The 22,855-nt window shown below is 62.0% G+C and overlaps 3 protein-coding genes across 12 annotated transcripts; all 3 read left to right on the top strand.

Annotated features, from left to right (window-relative positions):
- DMWD (DM1 locus, WD repeat containing) lies at positions 1–6,523 on the top strand (the record flags this gene model as incomplete). 2 transcript variants are annotated; one of them, XM_079724326.1, is made up of 5 exons in its annotated part: positions 1–450; positions 1,702–1,884; positions 3,965–5,233; positions 6,023–6,097; positions 6,476–6,523. In XM_079724326.1, 5 exons carry the CDS (start codon positions 1–3, stop codon positions 6,521–6,523), a joined length of 2,025 nt encoding a protein of 674 aa, XP_079580452.1. The 2 variants fall into 2 exon arrangements, with proteins under 2 accessions (XP_079580452.1, XP_079580453.1); XM_079724327.1 differs by lacking the exon at positions 6,023–6,097.
- Positions 6,524–8,371: 1,848 nt separating this feature from the next.
- Positions 8,372–18,307, top strand: DMPK (DM1 protein kinase; the record flags this gene model as incomplete). Of its 9 annotated transcripts, none has more annotated exons than XM_079724227.1 (16): positions 8,372–8,550; positions 10,210–10,268; positions 10,721–10,812; positions 11,081–11,164; positions 11,256–11,351; positions 11,895–12,043; positions 12,199–12,292; positions 12,580–12,786; positions 12,868–13,131; positions 13,847–13,935; positions 15,259–15,367; positions 16,128–16,285; positions 16,371–16,468; positions 16,640–16,686; positions 17,000–17,085; positions 17,423–18,307. In XM_079724227.1, the coding sequence occupies 16 exons, from the start codon at positions 8,372–8,374 to the stop codon at positions 17,580–17,582; spliced, it is 1,971 nt and encodes a 656-aa protein (XP_079580353.1). In that variant the 3' UTR covers positions 17,583–18,307. The 9 variants fall into 9 exon arrangements, with proteins under 9 accessions (XP_079580353.1, XP_079580354.1, XP_079580356.1 ...); XM_079724228.1 differs by having other exon boundaries at positions 16,996–17,085; XM_079724230.1 differs by lacking the exon at positions 10,210–10,268 and having other exon boundaries at positions 8,391–8,550; positions 12,868–13,116.
- A 912-nt stretch (positions 18,308–19,219) lies between these two features.
- On the top strand, positions 19,220–22,770 carry SIX5 (SIX homeobox 5; the record flags this gene model as incomplete). Its single annotated transcript, XM_079724001.1, has 3 exons — positions 19,220–20,019; positions 21,012–21,814; positions 22,090–22,770. The coding sequence occupies 3 exons, from the start codon at positions 19,220–19,222 to the stop codon at positions 22,686–22,688; spliced, it is 2,202 nt and encodes a 733-aa protein (XP_079580127.1). The 3' UTR covers positions 22,689–22,770.
- Between the last annotated feature and the right edge of the window lie 85 nt (positions 22,771–22,855).

The following is a 22,855-nucleotide window of genomic DNA, read 5'->3' as shown; positions in this document are numbered from 1 at the left end:
ATGGCGGCGGGCGGCGCGGAGGGCGCCTCGGGCCCCGGCGCTGCCATGGGAGATTGTGCGGAGATCAAGTCGCAGTTCCGCACCCGCGAGGGCTTCTACAAGCTGCTCCCCGGCGACGGCGCCGCTCGCAGGTCGGGTCCGGCTTCCTCCCAGACCCCGGCGCCGCCCCAGCCGCCGCAGCAGCCCCTGCCCGGCCCTGCCTCCACCTCCGGCCCCGGTGCTGCGGGCGCCGCGCCGTCCCCTCCGCCCGCAGGCCCAGGGCCCGGGCCCGGGCCCGCGCTGCCTGCGGTGCGCCTCAGCCTCGTGCGCCTCGGGGAGCCCGACGGCGCCGGGGCCGGGGAGCCTCCCGCCACGCCCGCAGGGCTGGGCGCTGGGGGAGACCGCGTCTGCTTCAACTTGGGCCGCGAGCTCTATTTCTACCCGGGCTGCTGTCGCCGCGGGAGCCAACGGGTGAGCGGCCCGCATCGTGGGGCCCTGGGTGCTGGCTGAGAGGATGGGGATCCCTGAGGTGATTCACAAGTGACAGGAGAGTCCCTGAATGCTAGGGGGCCCTGAGATAGGTATCCTACATGTGACGGACATCTTAAGGGGAAAGGATTCTTGGAGGTAATACGGGATTCTAAAAGGTGATGGGAGGCTCCCTGGGTGCTGGCCATCCTGGAGGTGATGGGAAACCTCGAGATCATGTGAGATCCCAAGGTTATGCGAGGGGGTCCTGGGATGGTGACTATTCTGGAGGTGATGGGGAATCCGAGATGGTATGGGGTGCTCCAAGGTGCTGGCTGGCAGGCATTTTGCAGGTGATGGGAAATGCAGGCTCCGAAGTGATGGAGAGCCCAGGGGTATTGCTGTCTGGGGGTGTTGGGGGGGACTTGGGGAGCCCAGAGATGAGGAGGATTCTGGAAGTGATGGGGGCTTAGAGGTAATAGGGATCCTGAAGGTGAATGGGATCCTAGAGAAACTTGGGGTTCTGGAGGTAATGAGGGTGCTGGAGGAAATAAGAATCTCGGAGCTGATGGGAGATCTGGAGATAATGAGATCCCAGAGGGAACATCCTCAGGTGTGATGGGTGTCTCTAAAGTGATGTCAGTCCCAGAGGACATGAGACTCTTGGAGTTTATGGTGGTCCCCAGAAGTGATGGGGATCCTGAGAGCCCAGCGATGATGAAGGCACCTAAAATTTGGGGGCCCATGAGGTTTAATGGGTCCCTGAACTGTGATGGGGATGCTGAGATTTAAGGACTCCAAAGTGAGGAGAATCCTGGGACATTGGACTTTAGAATTCTGGGGATTGGGTGATCCTGAGTTTTGAGGGTCTTGGAATATAGTGGTGCTAAGACCCAGGGGAGTTGCTGAAATTACAGAAAGGAATTGGAGCTCAGGGACTACAGGGGCCCTGAAACTGACACTGTGGCCAAGGGCGTCCCAGAAGTTGGGGGTGTCCAACTTTGGGGAGGACGCACTGTGGTCTCATGTGGTGGCAGGGGGCGAAGCTTCCTGCCTGGTTTTTTCCTCTGTTTGTGATTTGGGTCCTCCTTCCTGTCTGTGGTTGCCCCTTCCCTCCCCTCTCACCCATCCACCTACCCACTCCCCTCAGGGATTTAACCCTGCTTCCTCTTTGTGGTTTTCCCCCAACCTCAACACCCTCTTCCTTCCTCTCAGTGGTAGAAGCCATTAACTCGTTTTCTCCCACCACCCAAGTCCATTGACCTCAACAAGCCAATTGACAAGCGGATCTATAAGGGCACCCAGCCCACTTGCCACGACTTCAACCAGTTCACTGCTGCCACAGAGACCATCTCCCTGCTGGTGGGATTCTCAGCCGGTCAAGTGCAGTACCTAGATCTCATCAAGAAGGACACCAGCAAGCTATTCAATGAAGAGGTGATTGTGGGCCCCTAGGGCTCAGAACTGCTCCTATTCCCACCCACCCATACACTGTTTGCCATGAGACTGCAGCTGCCTGGGAAGCAGTGTAGGCCTGAGGGGGCAGGATGAGGGAGAGATGGGGGATGGACTGACAGACATGGAGGATGGGGTGACAGCAGCTGCTGTGATGATAGCTAATAATGATGGTTGCACCTCCTGTGCCCAGGCCCTATGCTGTGTTAGCCCTATGCTGAACACATTACTCCTGGAGTTTTCATCAACCAATGGGTTAGGATTGTGATACCCATTTCGCAGATTAGAGAACTGAAGCTACTTACTGGTCGGGATTTGTTGGAAGCCACAGCCCTTGCTTTTCAAATTCTGGGCCCTGTGGGCTTTGGATTCAAATCTTTGCTGCACCATCTACTCACTGTGTGGCTTTGGGAAGGTGACTATTCCTCCCTTAGCCTCAGTTTTTCTCCTCTGTAAAATGGGATTCCCATCCCTACCTCACGGGACTGTTGTAAAATCATACATGGAGGTTGCTCAGTCCTGGGTGGACCTGGCAGAAGGGGAAATGCCAGTGAAAGACCTTATCTGTGTCCAGAACTACTCTTGTCCTCTATCTCTTTCTCTCTGTTCTGAGAAGGTATTTCAAATGTACAGAGTGCATGAATGGCAGAGGGGAGTGAGTGGAACACGGAATGGATTAAAGTGGACTAGGTCATCCATTCACAAAATATTCGTTGAGCATTCGTTCTTTGCCAGGCATTGTTCTAAGCACTGGGAATACTACATCTCGGTGAACAAAACAGAGGGCCCTGCCTTTGTGGAGCTTTTATCTAGCTGGAGGAGACAGATAGTTATCAAATAACTAAGTAGGCTGTGTGTCAGAGTGTCGTGGAGAAAAATCCAGCAGGGAAGGCGAATGGGGAGTACTCGGTGAGGTTAGGAGAGGTCTCACTGGAAGGTGACACGGAAATAAAGTCCTAAAGGAGGCAAGACAAATTATTGGAGAAAAGGACATTCTGAGTAGAGGGAACAGCTAGGACAAATGCCGGAAGCAGGACAGCAAAAAGGCTGTGTGGCCAGAGCAGTGTTGAGGGGGAGGGTAGTAGATGAGCTCCGAGAAACAACTCGGAGGGGCCAGGAGATGTAGGGTCTGGCAGGTCATGGAAAAGACCTTGGCTTTTAGAACCTCTCGCCACTGGGGTTCATCCGAGCCACAGAACACAGAAACAATTTAATTTAATTTCTAAATTCTCCAGAGAATGGAGGATGGGAAGCAACTTGCGTACCTGGGAAAGAAGTTAATTTGTTACACAGTGGATGCCAAAGGGCTTTAGAGCTTGGCTCTCCCCGGAGTCCTGCTTGAGAAAGGCTGCCGTGGTGTTCAGAATGGGAGAGACAGTGCCGGGTGCTGACTTAGGTTTTAATAGCATCTCTTTGGCAACTGTGCAGAGAAGAGGCCCAGGTGGTGGAGGCCAGTCAGTTAGGCCGTTGCAGGCCTGATGGCAGCTGAGACCAGGGTGTTTGGAGTTGGGGGTGGTGAGAAGGGATCAGGTTCTGGGCACATTTTGCAGATCAAGCCCACAGGATTTCTTGCAGGTTTGGAGGTGAGTTGTGAGGACAAAAAGGAGCAAAGATGCACGGCTGACAGGATGGGGTTGTCATTCAGGTGTCCAGGAACTACTTTCCAGGTGCCTCCTGCGGGCACAGCTCCGTGCTCTGGGGCTAGAACAATGAACTAAATAAACAAAGATACCTTCCTTGGGGGAGCTGATACTCCGTGACTCAGTATCTTGCCTTAAGCATGACATGGTAAAGATGGCGGAGGGGGTTAGACAGGAGAGTTCTCCGGAAGGCAGCACTGCCCTCCTGCCGAACAAGGGACATCGAGGCTCCACGGAGCTCCCCTCACGCAGCCCTTCTCCCCCTGCTTTCCCCTAACCTGGTGTCTGTCCGTTTCCCTCAGTCCCTCCTCTCCGAGGAGGCCCGGGCCACTTATGATGACCTTCTCCGGGGAACCAGGCTGGGGAGGAGGTGGGCCACTGGAGGATGGGCTTCTCCCAACCCCCGCTCTCTCCCCTGGCAGCGGCTTATCGACAAGACCAAGGTGACATATCTGAAGTGGCTGCCTGAGTCAGAGAGCCTGTTCCTGGCATCACACGCCAGTGGCCACCTGTACCTGTACAACGTCAGCCACCCGTGCGCCTCGGCCCCGCCGCAGTACAGCCTGCTGAAGCAGGGCGAGGGCTTCGCCGTCTACGCCGCCAAGAGCAAGGCGCCCCGCAACCCGCTGGCCAAGTGGGCGGTGGGCGAAGGGCCCCTCAACGAGTTCGCCTTCTCGCCCGACGGCCGGCACCTGGCCTGCGTTAGCCAGGACGGCTGCCTGCGCGTCTTCCACTTCGACTCCATGCTGCTGCGGGGGCTCATGAAGAGCTACTTTGGGGGCCTGCTCTGTGTGTGCTGGAGCCCCGACGGGCGCTACGTCGTGACGGGTGGTGAAGATGACCTGGTCACTGTGTGGTCCTTCACCGAGGGCCGCGTGGTGGCCCGAGGCCACGGCCACAAGTCCTGGGTCAACGCCGTGGCCTTCGACCCCTACACCACGAGGGCCGAGGAGGCGGCGGCTGCCGGTGGCGACGGGGAGCGGGGTGGCGAGGAGGAGGAGGAGCCGGAGGCCGCGGGCACGGGCTCGGGCGGGGGCGCTCCCCTCTCCCCGCTGCCCAAGGCCGGCTCCATCACCTACCGCTTCGGCTCGGCCGGCCAGGACACGCAGTTCTGCCTGTGGGACCTCACCGAAGACGTGCTCTACCCTCACCCTCCCCTGGCCCGCACCCGCACCCTCCCCGGCACGCCTGGCACCACGCCGCCTGCCACCGGCAGCTCGCGAGGTGGTGAGCCAGGCCCCGGGCCCCTGCCCCGCTCGCTGTCCCGGTCCAACAGCCTCCCACACCCAGCGGGCAGCGGCAAAGCGGGCGGCCCGGGTGCGGCAGCGGATCCGGGGACGCCCTTCAGCATCGGCCGCTTTGCCACGCTCACGCTGCAGGAGCGGCGGGACCGGGGGGCCGAGAAAGAGCACAAGCGCTACCACAGCCTGGGCAACATCAGCCGGGGTGGCAGTGGGGGCGGGGGCGGCGGGGACAAGCCCAGTGGCCCCGCCCCCCGAAGCCGGCTGGACCCCGCCAAGGTGCTGGGCACCGCGCTGTGCCCGCGCATCCACGAGGTGCCGCTGCTCGAGCCGCTTGTGTGCAAGAAGATCGCCCAGGAGCGGCTCACGGTCCTCCTCTTCCTGGAGGACTGCATCATCACCGCCTGCCAGGAGGGCCTCATCTGCACCTGGGCCCGGCCGGGCAAGGTGGTGAGTCACCCCACACCAGCCCACCTGGGACCCAGGCAGAGGCGGGCATTGGCAGAGAGGTTTGGTAGCATCACAGCCTCGAGCTGTGTGGGATGAGGGGAAGCCATGGAAATCTGTGTCCCAGAACAAGCCTTCTCAGATCTTAGAGTGACTTCTAGAACGCTTGACAAGCAACGGTGAGCAGAGAGAGGGTCAGGCATAAGAGACACCTGGGTGTGGTGGAGAACATGGCCAGTTGTCAGAGGGGCAGCCGGTGGGCCCGGCATGGCTAGGTCTTACAGAATGGTGAAATTTTATTAATACTGCAGCTCGAGCTCTATGGGCAAGGTTGAGCCTGTGCACCCAGCTTCCAGCCTGAGTGTCAGACTCTTGGGATCCGAGCCCACTGCTGGAGGCGTGGGCTGTGGAATCCCAGGCTCAGGGTCCAGTCCAGCACTTCTGCTCCCTGTGTGACCTCGAGCAAGTCACTGCCTCTTTATGACCTTTCTCACCTCTTAGGACAGGGAAGCTTGAAGATGGGTAGGCCATGGGGTTCAGAAAGGTGCTAGTAATGTGAAGTGCGGGCCTGGTGCCTTATAACTTGGGACCTGTGTTCTCAGATGTCTCCTAAGGGTTTGGGCTCTGGGTCCCAGGATGCCAGATCTGAGGGCTGTGCCTGGTTCCCTGGAAGAGCAGTTTTGGAATTGTAGGGTCCTGAATCCCTAGAACTTAAAGTACAGTCTCAGAGGCAGGGGCATTGGGATTTGGGGAATCTGGTAAGTCCTGAAAGAGATCCCTCTATCTCCGTAGTTCACAGACGAGGAGACCGAGACCCAGACAGGGGAAGGAAGTTGGCCCAGGTCACCCAGCAAGTCAGTGGTAGAGGTAGGACTGTCCCTAAGTTCGTTCTTCCCTCCCAGAATCTTAGAACCCCCTCCGCAGTCAGAAGGGGACCCCAGTTTCCCCCTCTCCTCCCTACCTCCACCCCTACCCCATCCTCTTTGCTCAGGATCACCTGAGGACTTTAATTATTGTATAAAAGTGCCACCTGCTGGGACAGGGAAGCTAGCCGAGATGTAAGTTCCTGAGCCTAGAGCAGCGGCCTCTGTCTGGGTGGTCTGGGGTGGATTGAAGGGCAAGGCCAGGGTGGCAGCAGCCTGGGGGACTCCAGGCTGGCTTCCCCCCCACCCCCCACCCCGTGGGACTGGTGAGAGCCCCAGGCGGTCTCTAACCCCCTCCTGTCTCCGCTCTCATCTTCCCCAGGGCATCTCCTCCCAACCAGGCAACTCCCCGAGCGGCACAGTGGTGTGAAGCCATGGATGTCGGGGTCCCCCACCCCATGCCCCCAGCTCCTAGCATAACCGTCCCCGCTGACCTCATGGATCAACGTATTAACAAGACTAACCATGACGGAAGGACTGCTCCGGTCCCTCTCCCTGCACAAATTTGGGGCAGAGGGTCCCTCAGACTGGCCCAGACACTGGGGGGATGTAGTGGCCCGTGTGGCCTCAGCCTTGTCCCCACCCACTGCCAAGTACAATGACCCCTTCCTCTGAAACATCAGTGTTAGCCTCATCCCTGTCCCCAGCATGTGACTGGTCACTCCTGGGGGAGAAACTCCCCACCCACAAGAGCCCCAGCTCTGCAGTGCGCCTCTTGGTCCTGTGTGCAGGGCAGGGGGTGGCCCACCCCTCCCCTGGCCCCCGCCCTGCCCTTGCTGTTACTTGTGCTTTTGAAGAATGTTAAATTATGGAAGCCCCTGGGGTCCTCGCTGTCCCCCAGGACCTCTTATTTATACTAAAGTTTCCTGTTTTCACAGCGTCTCTGTTCCCTTCCGCGGAGGTATGGAGGAAGTGTGTGGGTGCTTTCGATGCAGCCCTAGAATGAGTCCACTTTATCCAGAGGAAGAGCTAGGCCCTGCCTCCCCCTGACCCCCTTCTGAGGGCAGGAAGAACTGAAAACCAGAGGAGGGATGTGCCCGAGGCGCACAGCTGGTGGATCTGCCACTGGCCAGCCCCGGGCAGGGCCCTTCAGACAGAGGAGAGTATCCCTCGCCCCACTCCAAACTCTCGGAGGGAAGAGAGCCACCAGGACCCCCTCTTCAGAGTCTTCAGTGGGAGTTTTAAAAGTTGTTTCAAAGTGTCCAGATATTACAGGGGCCCCCCCAAGGCAGCTCCCGAGATGCCCAGAGTGAGCTGCCACAGCATAGGCCCTGGCCTTCTGCTGCCTCAGGCCTGGCTTGGCCGGGCCCAGGCATCCAGGGCCAATTAGAGACCATGGTTTCCTCTGGGAGAACTGTCCACCCTGGAAAGAACACTGAAAATCCCTCCTGGCTGGCTGTCTGGAGCCACAGGGAGTGATGTCTTCCCACTCCACCCTCCACCCCCCGAAATGTTTCTGTTTCTAATCCTAGCCTGGGCAGGAATGTGGCTGCACTGCCAGGGTCCAAGGAGCTATTTTTGGGGCTCCTTTGCCTCCCCCAGGCTTTGGCCAGTGGGTCACCCCTGATCCTGGCTCCTGAGGGCCTCCCTTCCCAATTCTCTCACCACCCCTTCCCCATCTCCTGCCAAAAAAAAGTCAGGGTAAAGCAGAGGGCCTGAGGGCTAAATTTAAACCATCCCAAAGTCTGAATCCTTGGCTGAGTCACCCGCAAAGCTGCCCTGGCCTCCCACCCCCCTTCCCAGGCCTCACCCCTTCCCCCCCAACCCTGCTCCCAACTCGAGAGCTTGGGAGGGGTGTTACCAAATCACTCTGAACCTCAATTGGTCCCCTCTGGGGAATGGGAGGGCTCATCTTTGGCATCTGTCATACCTGTAGCGTTCCTCTGTGCCTTGCCTTTCAGTGCGGGGGGGGGGTAGTTTGAGGGTAGAGATTCTCCACCACCCCTCATCTCACACTGAAGCGTTCCGAGGGGCCCTGGAAGGAGCAAGTTGGGGGGGCCTGGCTTGTGAGGGGTTAAGGCTGGGAGGCTGGAGGGGGCCGGACTGAGGGGTGGGGAGAAGGGGAGGAGGCCTTAGCAGCCAGCAGAGAGAAGTGGCCAGAGAGGCCCAGGGGACAGCCAGGGACAGGCAGACATGCAGCCAGGGCCCCAAGGCCTGGACAGGGCCCTCCAGGCCCCGTGACGGGAGGACCCCGAGCCCCTGGCCCGGGGAGGGGGCCATGGTGCTGCCTGCCCGACATGTCAGCCGAGGTGCGGCTGAGGCGGCTTCAGCAGCTGGTGCTGGACCCCAGCTTCCTGGGGCTGGAGCCCCTGCTCGACCTTCTCCTGGGCGTCCACCAGGAGCTGGGCGCCTCCGACCTGGCCCAGGACAAGTATGTGGCCGACTTCTTGGAGTGGGGTGAGTGCCTACCTACCTGCATGGCACCCCACAGATTTGGGGGTGGGGTCAGGGCAGAGGGAGGAGGTGGGTCTGGGCTGGGTGTTGGGGGCAGGACGGACACGGGGAAAACCTCCCATTCAGGGGCCCAGAACTTGGGGCTGGGTCTTGGGGCGACATATTCCTACCCCTGTGCCACCCTGGCAGGGCAGAGTGAGATGAGCAGAGGCCAGGGCAGCCATGACTCAGAATCATGACTTGGGAGCCATGGTAAGCCGGGTTGGGCACAGCCTCTCAGGGTCCCCCTGTACCCATTTCCCGAGTCTAGGCCTAGGGACATGCTGGGGAGCCCTGTCTCCTAGGACCCCTCCCCACCAAAATGGGCCCTGTGGCCCTCCACCCTGGTTCCCCAGAGCGCAGGGGCAAGCGGAAGGGACAGCACAGGGCAGCTGCCAGGGGCGCGGCCGACAGGCAGGTGTTCGGCGCCAGCCTCTCCAGCTGCTCCAACAGGTGCCCAGGCGCTGGGAGGGCGCGGTGACTCAGGCAGGCCCAGGGAGAACCAGCTCTGCACACAGGCCCCACCGAGCACCCCGTCCACCGCCTGTTTGGAGGAGGAAGAATTAGGATTCTTCTGAGTGGGCCCACTTTCTCTGTAGGTTCCTTCTCCACCTAAAGTCCCTTTTGGCCAAGTCTTCCCCTGGAGACAGGTCCAGAGGGAAGATGCTTCATCTTCAGCCTCAGCCTCCTGCCTTGCCTGCACCACTCCCTCCTGGTCCAGGCTCAGGCTCACTTGGGTTTCTGTCTCTCTAACATCTGCCATCTGTCCCTCCACTGGTCTGTCCCTCCGTGGCTTGCTCTTGGTCCTTAGGCTCTGTGTGTCCCTGTCCCCCTCCCTGTTTCCTGTCTCTCTGCCTTCTCCCGCTCCCTCTTTTCTTGTGTCCATCTCTTTCTGACCCAGGCCCTGCTTCTCTCTCCCCATTTTGCAGATGCGAAGGTGGAGGCCAAGGGCTAGACCACTTGGCCTCTGGGAGAACCTTATCCCCACATCCCCCCAGCCCTTAGTAACTCTCTCAGCTCCTCTTTTGCAGAGGATGAACTGAGACCTGAGGTGGGGGCAGCTCTCCTGTAAGGAGCACTCCTTTTGTGGCCCGAGCAGCATCCTGCGGCCCCTCCCCTGCCAGGCCGCTGGGGCGGGGGAGGGGGCCTGGGTTCCCGCTGCCTTAAAAGGGCTCAGTGTCTTGGCTCTCTCCTCCCTCCCCCATCCTGGGCCCTGGCTGCTGCTTCCCTGCTGGCCCACTCTTCCTGAACCCCGAACCCTCTCCATAACCCACTGGATCTTCCCTCATTCCTAGTTGCATCCATTGCTCTCTCCCTCCTGCCTCAGAAGCTCCCAGCTTCTTCCACCTCCGGGAGTCCAGGCTTCCCTCTCCCCCTGCCTCCACTCTCTGCCTTCCCCCTCCCAAACTGCTCTCTGTAACATGGCCAGCTGTAGGACCTTGGGCAGAGGACTTCACCTGTCTGAGCCTTGGTTCTTCATCTGTAGATAAGGGCTAATAGTAAAACCTCCTCCTGGAGTTGAGAGCTAGAGATAACACACTTGACTGTGCCTGCAGCCCTGGAGCCGGAATGCTGATCCACGCTGGCTTTGTCTCCCTCTCCCGTTCCTTCTCCTGGCCCCAGCCCTAAACTCAGGGTTTCCCCGAGTGTGGCACAAGAGCCACCAGTATCTGAGCCTAGGATTAAACTGCAGGCTCTGGGGCATGACCCGAAACAGACTGAATGAGAGCCCTGGGGGTGGGCGGGGTCACCGGGAGTAGGGGCCCGGAAGCCCAGGGAGCTCTAAGAACTGGGCCTATTTCTTCTTCCTCTGTTCTTCAGGGCCTCCCTTCGGCAGAACTTGTTACCTCACCCTGTCCATCCTGCGCCCCCTAGAGCCCTCTGGCCCAGTGTCCTGTCCCAGAAAGGGGTTCCCAGGCATCCCACTTTTCTCTGTACAAGAGCAGTTTTGGGTCCCCAAAGCCTCACATAATGTTTATGTGAAGTCTTTAAGGAGGCAGACGAAGTGCTAAGGGGAGGGGCAGGGGCAGGGGAGACTCAGCGACAGAGGGTGGGACTGTCTCTCCTCGTCTCCAGTGTCAGTCCCTGTGATTCTGGGTTCTCATTCCCCCCCGCTTCGCCCCCTCCCCCCCAGTGGAGCCCATCGCGGAGAGGCTTAAGGAGGCCCAACTGCAGAGGGATGACTTCGAGATTCTGAAGGTGATCGGACGCGGGGCGTTCAGCGAGGTGAGCCTGGAGCAGCGGAGGCAGCTCAGCGGGGTTAGAGACCTGACTTCTCCTGCAGTGGGCGCAATGTTGGAGTTCCGGAAGCGGGGCCTTAGAAATTGATGAATGACTGAGTTTAGAACCTAAGGCGGGGCTTGAGGCCAATGGGCGTGGCTTTGCCGAGTGGGGGCGGGGCCAAGTCTGGCCCGGGTTAAGAGTGGAATCCAATCTGGGGGAGCCCTGGTGTTTCCTCGCCACCTCCGCTCCATTACCCTGTTTGGGCTTTCAGGTGGCGGTGGTGAAGATGAAGCAGACGGGCCAGGTGTACGCCATGAAGATCATGAATAAGTGGGACATGCTGAAGAGAGGCGAGGTGACGGCCGGGCTGGGTGTGCAGGGTGCTGAGGATCCCCCCTTCCGTCCTCCCACCCCCGTCCGCTTCAGCTCCTCCGGGTGCCCCGCAGGTGTCGTGCTTCCGCGAAGAGAGGGATGTGTTGGTGAACGGGGACCAGCGCTGGATCACACGGCTGCACTTCGCCTTCCAGGACGAGAACTACCTGGTGAGCCCCAGGCCAGGCGACTAGAGGGGCGGACCCCCACCCCTGAGGCTGTCAATTATCGAGGTGTGGGCAGGCAGAGGAAGTTCTAGGGTCGGGGAGCTGCCTCGAAATGTATGCGGCAGTCCCTGGGTGTGGTAGGAGCTGGCCTTCCTTTCCCGGGGTGGGAGATGTCCCTTACCGCCTTTTTCCCCAGGTTGATTCCAGGGGGCACTACCTGGAATGAGATAGTCTCTAGAGTCTATGTAGGAGCCACTGGGCAGGGGGTATCTGGGCTCCATACCCTGGACAATCGGGAGGTCTCTGGGTTCTCTTTTTCCTGACTCTCTTGGTCGGGGGTGGGGGAAGTGAATCTCTGTCCAGTGACATCGTGGGGGAACGAGGATTGGGGGTGGGCGTGTCTCTCATTTGGCCTGGGAGATCTCTTGGGGCTGGGGCTGCGGAGTCTCTGCCCAGGGATGGGGCGTCTCTGGGAGTCTTTGTCCCGGGCTATCGGCCGTGGGCGCCCAGGCAGGGTACCGACCCCCGTGACACGCCCCCTCCCAGTACCTGGTCATGGAGTACTACGTGGGCGGGGACCTGCTAACGCTGCTGAGCAAGTTTGGGGAGCGGATCCCGGCCGAGATGGCGCGCTTCTACCTGGCCGAGATTGTCATGGCCATAGACTCGGTGCACCGGCTGGGCTACGTGCACAGGTGGGCGCTGCAGGGGCTGAGAGCCGCGGGAATTGGAGAGCGTGGTCCTTAAGAGGGTGGGGCCCAGGCGGTGCTGCCTAGTGGGGTGGAGCCTGGTGAGATGGCAGGAGAGAGGCTCACTTATCCCTCTCCCTTCCCTTCTTCCCTCCGCGCAGGGACATCAAACCGGACAACATCCTGCTGGACCGCTGCGGCCACATCCGCTTGGCAGACTTCGGCTCCTGCCTCAAGTTGCGGGCGGATGGAACGGTGAGCGGTGCGCCGCCCTTGGGCAACTCGGACTACCAATGACGGGTCGGGAGCAGGAACCGGAGGTGCAGCGTGGGGGCGGGGCTGAGGCGTGCGGGCAGAGCCAGGGTGAGGGCAGGACTAGATTTGGAGGGGAAAGAAGGAGGCGACCCAGGCCCTAGCCTGCCTGTGGCTCAGGCTTAGAACAGGCAAAAGGAGGAACTAAGCTCTAGGGTAGTGGTTAAGAGGGGGCGGAGCCAGAGCTAGAAGGGGCGGGGTCAAGCCTAGCTCGGATCCTGTTGGCTCAGGTGCGGTCACTGGTGGCTGTGGGCACCCCGGACTACTTGTCTCCTGAGATCCTGCAGGCCGTGGGCAGTGGGCCTGGGACTGGCAGCTATGGGCCCGAGTGTGACTGGTGGGCGCTGGGCGTGCTCGCCTATGAAATGTTCTACGGGCAGACGCCCTTCTACGCCGACTCCACAGCTGAGACCTACGGCAAGATCGTGCACTACAAGGTGAGCACAGCCCGGGGAGCCCCTGACCTCTCCGCACACGCTCCCAGGTAACATCCCCTCTTTTCCCCTCCTTCCGAGCAGGAGCACCTGTCTCTACCGCTGGCAGACGCAGGAGTCCCTGATGAGGCTCGCGATCTCATCCAGCAGCTGCTGTGTCCCCCTGAGACGCGCCTGGGCCGGAATGGAGCAGGCGATTTCCGGAAGCATCCTTTCTTCTTTGGCCTTGACTGGGACAGCCTCCGAGACAGCGTGCCCCCCTTTACGCCGGATTTTGAGGGTGCCACGGACACGTGCAACTTCGATGTGGTGGAGGACGGGCTCACTGCCATGGTGAGCGGGGGCGGGGTAGGTACCTGCGATCGATCCCTGGTCCGCAGAGGGTACCCCCGCATCCGACTGCCGTAACACTGAGGTTAGGAGAGTACCCTCCTCCTGGGGTCCTGAAATCATTCCTTCCCCAGAAACACCTGCTCTGTGTGGCCCCAGGGCTGGGAACCCAGCAGTGACCTAGACTCACAGTCCAGTGGAGGACACGGACTTGTCCCCAGACAGTGATGCCCCAGAGAGATCAGGGCTGAGATGGGGGCGGGGGGGTGCAGGGGGGTGGGCCTCCTGACCCAGCATGAAAGGTCCTGGAGGGCTTCCTGGAGGAGGGGGCTATCTGAGCTGAGACCTGGAAGGATGAGAGGTGAGAAAACACCATAGAGGAATCTCCCTTGCTTAGACCATCTCTCTCTCAGCTGTTGTATGAGCTAACCCGTGCTTGTTCAGCCTGACTGCCTTTGTGCTGGGCACAGCGGGGGACACACACGGACCAAGTCAGCCCTGGTCCTTGCCCTCATCTACTTACAGTCTGGAGAAGTGTATAATTATACTGTGGCAAGTGCCTGAGGGAAGCAGCAGGATGTAATAAAAGAAAATGAGGCAGGGTCCACTTTAGATAGACCCCAGGCTGGGGTGGGGGGGTGGGAGGGCACTTAAGCCAAGACTGGGAAGGGGTGAGTGAGGGGCCATCCCTGACAGCCGCTGGTCACCTCACATCTGTGTTTCTCTCCTATAGGAGACGCTGTCGGATATGCAGGAAGGCACGCCACTGGGGGTCCACCTGCCTTTCGTGGGCTACTCCTCCTATTCCTGCATGGCCCTTGGGTAAGTGCTGCCCCTGTGCAGCTTGAGAGGAGTGGACGGGGGTGGGGTGGGGGTGGGGGGGTCCTGCCTCCAGAGGCCCCAGGAGGCTGCTTGGGGTTATCACATCCTGGCCCGTTGGTGCCCAGGAGAATTGCAGGGTCAGTCTTGGAACCTTATTGTCTTGGGACTAAGGGCTTTTAGGAGCCCAGAATTGTAGGACATTAAATTCTCAGACCAGAAGTACTTTGAAATTTAGATTCAAATGTAAAACCTCAGAGTCACAGGCTCGGCCTTCTGGAATCTTCTGACCTTCCACTTTTAGATTTCTAGTATACAGTCATGGGACCTCAAAATCTTAGAGAATAAGAAGTTTAGAATTGTTAAGTCAATCTTAAAAGAACACGGACTCACTGAACTACATAACCACAAAGCCTTCTTAAAACATTGATTCTGAAAACAATATATTGCTTATCACAAGTATATTAGAAAATAGGGATGAGAAAAAGGAAGGGCGCCAGCAGCAACGGTCCCTGGCTCACAGCACACGTACTTAACAGCTGTAGGAACATGCTGTATTCTAATCTGTTTTGTTATTGGACAATGTACCGCACGTGCCATTTCTTGAACAAACTATAACACAATCCTGACCCACTGGGGAGTGTTCTCCTTACTGGGCGGGTCAGGACTCAGCTAACCCGCCTCCCTGTCATGACCCAGGCTGGAGGAACAGCGCAGGTTGGTCTTGGCGCTTGTCGAGCATCTTTGGGTCCTTGAGACATATTTCTACAAGAGGGACTGCTGGGTTGGAGGGGACATCACTTTTACTGCCATTTCATATGCCTTGGGAGGGTCTGTCTTCCTCCCAGCACCTGGGTCTGAGGGTGGGTGGGGGGTGGCTGCTGTCTAGAGTCAGTCTTGGGGTCCAACACCCAGTCTGAAGACCACCTCTTTGGAGGTGGCCAGAGCTGGGAGTGTCTCCCTCACTTCCTGAGGCCCTTAGGAGAGGGGCCTGTAAAGCGCACATGGAGACGGAGATGGGCAGATCCTAGAACATGGGTTTCCTGACCCCAGGTTCCCGAGGAAGGTGCAGAGAGGCCAGCTTCCAGGGGCCTGAGGCCATGCCAGGGGCAGGTCTTTTCCTAACAAGAGGAGGACCTGTGCCACCAGCCTGGCAATTTGTTCCCTTCACTCTGCCCCTCCCCCTCCTCAAGCCTGGAGCCTTCAGGTCTGGCTGCCCCAGGGCACAGGCTAGGGAGTCCTGGCTGTAAACGCAGGGGATCAGGGGATCGGCAGCCTCTGGGGGGAGGCCGGCTCTTCCTCCCCTCGCCCTCTTCCTCTCCCCAGGGATGATGAGATCCCGGGCTCCACGCCCATGGAACTGGAGGCCGAGGCGTTGCCTGAGCCATTGCAAGAGCCCAGCCTGGAACCCACGGTGCCCCCACCAGAGGAAACGGTGAGTCTTTAGGAGTCTTTAGAGGAGAGGGTCAGTGAGGGACGAATCGAGAGAAAAGGGGAGGCCTTCAGGGATAGTGTGCGCCCTGGAGTGCTAGGCCCTCTGGGAGCTTCCTCGACAGAAAGAGATGGAAAACAAAGTAGAGACAAGGTTACTTCAGTCAGAAATGATCCCCACAGAGAAATTAAAACAGGTCAGTGAGTGTGCATGGAGGGGAACTCTCTGGGGAGGGGAAGCCCTGGAGAAGGAGGAGGACCACCCATTGGTCAGCAAAGAGAAGGGTAAGGGCTCTGAGGTGAGAACCAGCTGGTTTGCTCTGAAACATGAAAGGAGGGTAGTAAGGCTGCGTTGTTCCAGGAGGAAGGAGGGTGAGGAGTGAGGAGAGGGGAGGCTGAAGAGGCCAGCAGACGCACACCAGACAGGGCCTTTAGTTTTCGTGTGGTGGGCCTCCTCCTGAGGGCACTGAGGGGCCGGAGAGATTCTCCAGGGGAGGGACATAGTCAAGCTGCGTAGTGTTACAGGAACAGCCCTTTGGTGTGGAAGGTGGATGGGAGGAGACCAGATTAAAGGCTGGAGACGAGGGCTGGGCTGGGTTAGGGAAGGAGGGGGCTTGGATCACTGCAGGAGCTGTGGGGATTCCAGAAAGATCTCGGGGGTGCAGGAATAGAGGTCAAAGGAGGATCCCAGGCCTGGAACCTATGCCTAAGTCTCGAATGCTCCAGGAGCCACAGGCAGCCCTAAGCCCGGTTCCCATACCCAGGCTGAAGCAGCAGTTCCGGAGGCCATTCCGGAGGCGGTGGCAGAGGCCGAGGTGACGCTGCGGGAACTCCAGGAGGCCCTGGAGGAGGAGGTGCTCACCCGACAGAGCCTGAGCCAGGAGCTGGAGGCCATCCGAACGGCCAACCAGAACTTCGCCAGGTCGGGGTCGGGAGTCGGGGACAGTCACTACCTTTAGTCTCCAGCCGAAATCCCCAAGGGCTCATGGTCCTTACTTCCCCTGCAGCCAGCTCCGCGAGGCCCAGGCCCGTAACCGAGACCTGGAGGCGCACGTCCGGCAGCTGCAGGAGCGGATGGAGTTGCTTCAGGCCGGGGGAGCCGCAGGCGAGTCACTCCTCTACCACCTTTCCTGAGGCGCCGGCGGGGGGGCGGGGAGGTGGGCCCGCGGCGTGTGTATACACCTGGGGGAGGGTGAGGGGCCCAGGCTGGGGCACGCCGCGCCACCGCCCTTCTCCGTCCCTCCACGCGCCCTACGCCTCTCTCTTCTCCTTCCAGCTGTCACGGGGGTCCCCAGTCCCCGGGCCACGGATCCACCTTCCCATGTAAGACCCCTCTTTTTCCCCTGCGTCAAGCCTGCTGCCCCCTTTGCAGACTCTGTCCCCATCTCCCCGTACCCCTGTCCAGACTTAGAGGCTCACCCCTACCTCTTTGAGGTTCCAGTCAGCAGACACCCTCCATTCATGCCCAAATCTACCAGATCTCCCTCGGTTCAGGCCTCTCACCAAATCCCATCCAGGATCTCCCTAGATGACCTCCCCGACCTCGACTCCCCTCGCTGTCTCTTGCACCCCGCCGAGGGCGGCCGTGCCGAGCTGGGCTCGGATCGGGTCACCTGTCCCTTCTCTCTCCAGCTAGATGGCCCCCCGGCCGTGGCTCTGGGCCAGTGCCCGCTGGTGGGGCCAGGCCCCATGCACCGCCGCCACCTGCTGCTCCCTGCCAGGGTACGTCCGGCTGCTCACGCCCGCCCGCCGCGCGCCCCCGCCCAGCTCCACGTACCCCAAGCCGCCTCTGCTTAGCTGCGCCTCTGCGGGGTGGGGCCCGCGGCGGGGAGGGAGGATATTCGGGCAGCCAATCAACACAGGCCTCTAAGAGGCAGCCAGTGAGGAGTTGGGACAAGACTTAGGCTTGCGAGCCGACCAATCACAGCTACCCGCGCTGTGAGGGGGCGGGGCGGGTGCAGGGAGTGTGTGGACCCTCTTATGGGCGTAGGCGGGGCTGGTCCCAGGAGCCAATCAGAGGCCCGCGTCGCCAGTGCTGACCCCCGCCCTCTCCCCGCAGGTCCCTAGGCCTGGCCTATCGGAGGCGCGTTCCTTGCTCCTGTTCGCCTCTGCTCTGGCTGGTGCCGCCGCCCTGGGCTGCATTGGGTTGGTGGCCTGCGCCGGCTATCTTGCCGCAGTCTGACACCGCCCGGGAGCCGCCTTCGCCGCCTGAACCCTAGAACCCGAGCCTGTCCTCCACTCGGGCTCCGCTGGAGGGTTTGGTGACCCAGGCACGGCCCAGAAGCCACTCCCACCGCCCCCCAGTTCACAGCACTCCGAGCGTGGGTTTCCGCCCCAGCTCCAGCCCTGTGATCCGGGCCCGCCCCCTGGCGGCCGGGGAGGGAGGAGCCGGGGCCGCGGCTCCAGGGAGGCTTGTAGCCGGGAATGCTGCTGCTGCTGCTGCTGCTGCTGCTGGGGGGATCGCGGACCTCTTCCTTTCTCCGGCCTAGCTGAGGCTCCCGACGTGGATGGGCAAGCTGCGACCTAGAGAAGGCAGCAGGGCCAGGGCTCGGCATCTGTTTTCCACCCTCCAGGCACCCCCACCCACATCGGCTTGCAAACCACAAATCCTCCTTGTGCATGAGGCCCTGCCCTCCCGGGAAGACTCTCTTTCCGCGGTGAACGTCTAGCGCGAGCTCCGCCTTTGCCTTTTGACAGCCCCACTGTTTTCGGGGACTCTCGCGCCCTCCTCACGTGCGCTGCTCTCGGAGCCACAGCCGGCTCCGCCCGCCTCGGCAGTATGGGTATTTATTGACCTTTCCTCCGACCCGCTGACAGGCTCCAGGACCCCAGCACCCTAATCCACGTTTTGGATGCACTGAGACCCCGACATTCCTCGGTATTTATTGTCTTTCCCCACCTAGGACCCCACCCCCGATCCTCGCGAATAAAAGGCCCTCTCGTCTGCCCAAAATTCTGAAATTCCTTCGTGTCCGCTGTTTGCTTTGAGGGCAGGAGGCTTTTCAGTGGGCCAATAGGAAGGCGAGTGGAGGTGGCCAATAGCCTGGCAGCAAGCTCGCGGGAGGCGAAGCGGACGTATCAGGGGTGGGGGTGGGCTGCGGGGGCGTGGCCTCGACATCCGGCCAATAGGAGAAGAAGAGCGGGCCACCAGGAGGCACCGCCTCTTGTCCAGCTGTGGCCCAGCTGTGCCATCAGACCGCGGTGAAGGGGGGTGCTGGGCTGGCAGCTAGCGCAGCCATCCTCCTACCACTGCGCCTGCGCGGGCCACGCGCATCCGTTCCAGGGACTGACTTACGCTCAAGAAAAGTTGCTGCAAACTTTCTAGCCCGTTTCCCCCGCCCCTTCTCCCAGCCAGACCCGCCCCCCTGCGGAGCCGGGAATTCCGAGGGGCGGAGCGCGGGCCGAGATGGGGAGTAAGGGGGGCCTTCGGAGGACCCTGGAGACGGAGGCGTGCAGAAGCTCAGTCTCGGGGCGGAGGCGGCTTCGCGCCCTTAGCCCTCCCGGACGGCCTGTTGCCTTCTCCGTTGTCCCGATGGGGAAACTGAGGCCCTGAACCAGAGGCACACGCGGGGGGGAGGCAAAAAGCGCGGCCTGAGGCGAAGGGAAAACAAAGGGAGAATCACGGACAGACGGGGAGGGGGACAGGCACACACACAGACACTGGGACAGAGACCCTAATAGAGAACTGGGCCTGGCATCGGCGGTGAGGGGGGAGACGCGGGGTCGGCGGGAGAAGATCGGGAAGCGCGAAGTTGCGGGGGGGGGGGTGCGGGGAGGGGAGCCGGGCGGGGGAGGGGGCTGGGGAAAGCCCGAGGGAGGAGGAGAAGGAGGGAGGAACTTCCCAAAGTTGCAAAACATGGCTACCTTGCCTGCGGAGCCGAGCGCGGGGCCGGCGGCTGGGGGGGAGGCGGTGGCGGCGGCGGCGACCGAAGAGGAGGAGGAGGAAGCGCGCCAGCTTCTGCAGACTTTGCAGGCGGCCGAGGGTGAGGCAGCGGCGGCGGCCGGGGCCGGGGCGGGCGAAGCGGCGGTGAAAGTGGAGGGCCCGGGATCCCCGGGCGTCCCCGGGTCGCCCCCCGAGGCCGCTGCCGAACCGCCCACGGGCCTCCGCTTCTCGCCGGAACAGGTGGCGTGCGTGTGCGAGGCGCTGCTACAGGCGGGCCACGCCGGCCGCTTGAGCCGTTTCCTGGGCGCACTGCCCCCGGCCGAGCGCCTACGTGGCAGCGATCCGGTGCTGCGCGCTCGGGCCCTGGTGGCCTTCCAGCGGGGCGAGTACGCCGAGCTCTACCGGCTGCTCGAGAGCCGCCCCTTCCCCGCCGCCCACCACGCGTTTCTGCAGGACCTCTACCTGCGCGCGCGCTACCACGAGGCCGAACGGGCCCGCGGCCGCGCGCTGGGCGCGGTGGACAAGTACCGTCTGCGCAAGAAGTTCCCGCTGCCCAAGACCATCTGGGACGGCGAAGAGACCGTCTACTGCTTCAAGGAGCGGTCCCGTGCCGCGCTCAAGGCCTGCTATCGCGGCAACCGCTACCCCACGCCGGACGAGAAGCGCCGCCTGGCCACGCTCACCGGCCTCTCGCTCACGCAGGTTAGCAACTGGTTCAAGAACCGACGACAGCGCGACCGGACCGGGGGCGGCGGCGGCGCGCCCTGCAAGAGGTGAGGGGACCCGGGCGGCGCCAGTCCCGCTTTCCCGGAGACGTGCCATCCACCAGCCACCCCCCCCCCCCCCACAATGCCTGTTGTCCTCGGACACCCCTCGCTCACACCCTCAGGCGCCAGCCGAGCGCGGGGAATCCGTGTGCATGGAACGGGCACGCGCCCCGGCCCTCTCCCAGACACCCGGACACCAATGCTCCTCTCGCGGAGGCCGGGAGACCGCCTCTCTCTGCTCCACTCAAGGCTCCGTCCCAGATCCCATCCGTGTCCGCGGCTAGACTCGGGGCGGCAGTGAGAAAATGAGGGTTTGCGGGAAAGGAGGAGGGGCCTTTGTCCTCCCCACCGGGCGTAGGGGCTTGTTCAGTCCCCCTTCGCGGCCAGGCCCTCCCTGACCGTTGCTCGGTCTCACCTCCCCCCTTCCCGCCCCCCCTCAGGGCCCAAACAGCGTGGTCCGTCTTCTGTCTTTGTTGTGAAACGTGAACCTTCCCCAGCTCCGGTTTCCCTGTAACCCAAGCCCTTCTCCTCCCACCCTGCGCGTCGGCCTCCAACTCCTCCGACGCCCGGGGAGGAGGGGGATCGGGGGAGGGCACCGGGAACTGAGCGGGCGACTACCTCCTTACTCTCTCCAAAGCCACTCGGCTGCTTTCAGGCCGACTCCGGAGACTTCAGGCAGCCTGGTTGCTCAGCCTCCGGGGCCCTGAGGCCGAGGAGTTGGGAGAGGAGGGCCTCCTCCCCTCCAAAGCGGCCAGCTTGAGCCTTTAGTCAGTGGTATTGCAGAGGCTCCTCCCTGGGGCCCTTGGGTGGTCTCAGAGAGGAGGTTTCCTAACCCCTTGAAATGGTGCACAGGAACTTGGGCTGGGGAAAGGTGGGGAGGCAGTGGGCGGCTTGTGCTTCCTCCGAGCACTTTGCAGCCGGCTCCGTGCAGGAATCGGGCTGGCCAGCGGGGAAACACAGCATTCGGGACCACAACTCACAATCCTTTCTCCGGCCAGCGAATCTGATGGGAACCCCACTACGGAGGACGAGTCCAGCCGCAGCCCTGAGGACCTGGAGAGGGGGGCGGCTCCAGTGGCGGCCGAGGCCCCAGCCCAGGGCTCCATATTCCTGGCCGGGGCCGCCCCTCCCGCGCCGTGCCCCGCCTCCTCCTCCATCCTGGTGAACGGGAGCTTCCTGGCCGCCGGCAGCTCTCCAGCTGTTCTCCTCAATGGGAGCCCCGTCATCATCAACAGCCTGGCTCTGGGCGAGGCCTCCAGCCTGGGCCCCCTGCTGCTCGGCGGGGGCGGGGGCGCCCCTGCACCGCAGCCCAGCCCCCAGGGGGCCAGCGAGGGCAAGACCTCCCTGGTCCTGGACCCTCAGACTGGGGAGGTTCGCCTGGAGGAGGCTCAGCCTGAAGCCCCTGAGACCAAGGGGGCCCAGGTGGCTGCTTCAGGGCCGCCTGGAGAGGAGGTCCCGGGGCCTCTGCCCCAAGTGGTGCCTGGCCCCCCACCGGCTGCCACCTTTCCTCTGCCCCCAGGACCAGTGACTTCCGTGGCTGCTCCACAAGTGGTGCCACTTTCCCCACCCCCTGGCTACCCTGCCGGCCTGGGCCCCACCTCCCCACTGTTGAACCTGCCCCAGGTGGTGCCCACCTCCCAGGTGGTGACCTTGCCTCAGGCTGTGGGGCCACTGCAGCTGTTGGCAGCTGGGCCAGGCAGCCCCGTGAAGGTGGCAGCTGCCCCGGGCCCTGCCAACGTGCACCTGATAAACTCTGGGGTGGGCGTGACTGCCCTGCAGCTGCCTTCGGCCACTGCCCCAGGTACCCCTTTCTGGTGGCTGGGCGGGGGGTACAGTTACCTCAGGGAGGGCTGGCGCTGTCAGTGGGCTTCCTGGGGCAGCGGTGGGGAGTGGGGAGCTCATCCCCGGCGGGTCCCAGACCCTCCAGTGCCAGGCAGTACCCTGAGGCTCGAGCCACGCAGACTTGGCCTTACCCTGACCCTGAAGGGGCTCCTTTTGCCTCCGGCTGATCTCCCTGCCTGCCCTCCAGCGGCGTCCTCTTCACCTCTGCGCCTGGCCCCTCTCCTCTCCCCACAGGAAACTTCCTGCTGGCCAACCCCGTGTCTGGCAGCCCCATCGTGACAGGTGTGGCCGTGCAGCAGGGCAAGATCATCCTCACCGCCACCTTCCCCACCAGCATGCTGGTCTCCCAGGTCCTGTCGCCGGCCCCCAGCCTGGCCCTGCCCCTGAAGCCAGACGCGGCCATCTCAGTCCCCGAAGGAGCCCTCCCGGTGGCCCCCAGCCCCGCTCTGCCGGAAGCCCACGCCTTAGGCGCACTGTCTGCGCAGCCGCCCCCCGCCCCGGCCGCCGCCAGCCTGCCCTTCTCCCCAGACTCCTCCGGCCTCCTGCCCGGCTTCCAGGCGCCCCCGCCCGAGGGGCTCCTGCTGTCGCCCGCGGCGGTGCCCATCTGGCCAGCCGGGCTGGAACTGAGCGCCGGCACCGAGGGGCTGCTAGAGGCAGAGAAGGGGCTGGGGACGCAGGCCCCCCACACGGTGCTGAGGCTGCCGGACCCCGACCCAGAGGGGCTGCTCCTGGGGGCCACGGCGGGGGGCGAGGTTGACGAGGGGCTGGAAGTGGAGACCAAGGTCCTGACCCAGTTACAGTCGGTGCCTGTGGAAGAACCCTTGGAACTGTGACCCGCCGGGCCCCCGTGGCCTCCCCTGACAATGGTGCTCGAGGACGGCGGGGAGGAGGGAGCCTCTCAAACACGAAGACGGCTGCCATCCACACACACTACACCCTCCCCGCGGCTGCTCAGCCTCTCCACGCCCTGGAGGCCCACTCGTGTCCGGGGCGCCGTCCT

The sequence above is a fragment of the Hyperoodon ampullatus genome, assembly GCF_949752795.1.
Source record: "Hyperoodon ampullatus genome assembly, chromosome: 18".
Lineage (NCBI taxonomy): Eukaryota > Metazoa > Chordata > Mammalia > Artiodactyla > Ziphiidae > Hyperoodon > Hyperoodon ampullatus.
Note: the sequence above shows the minus strand (reverse complement) of the source record. Positions and strands in the feature narration are given on the sequence as shown.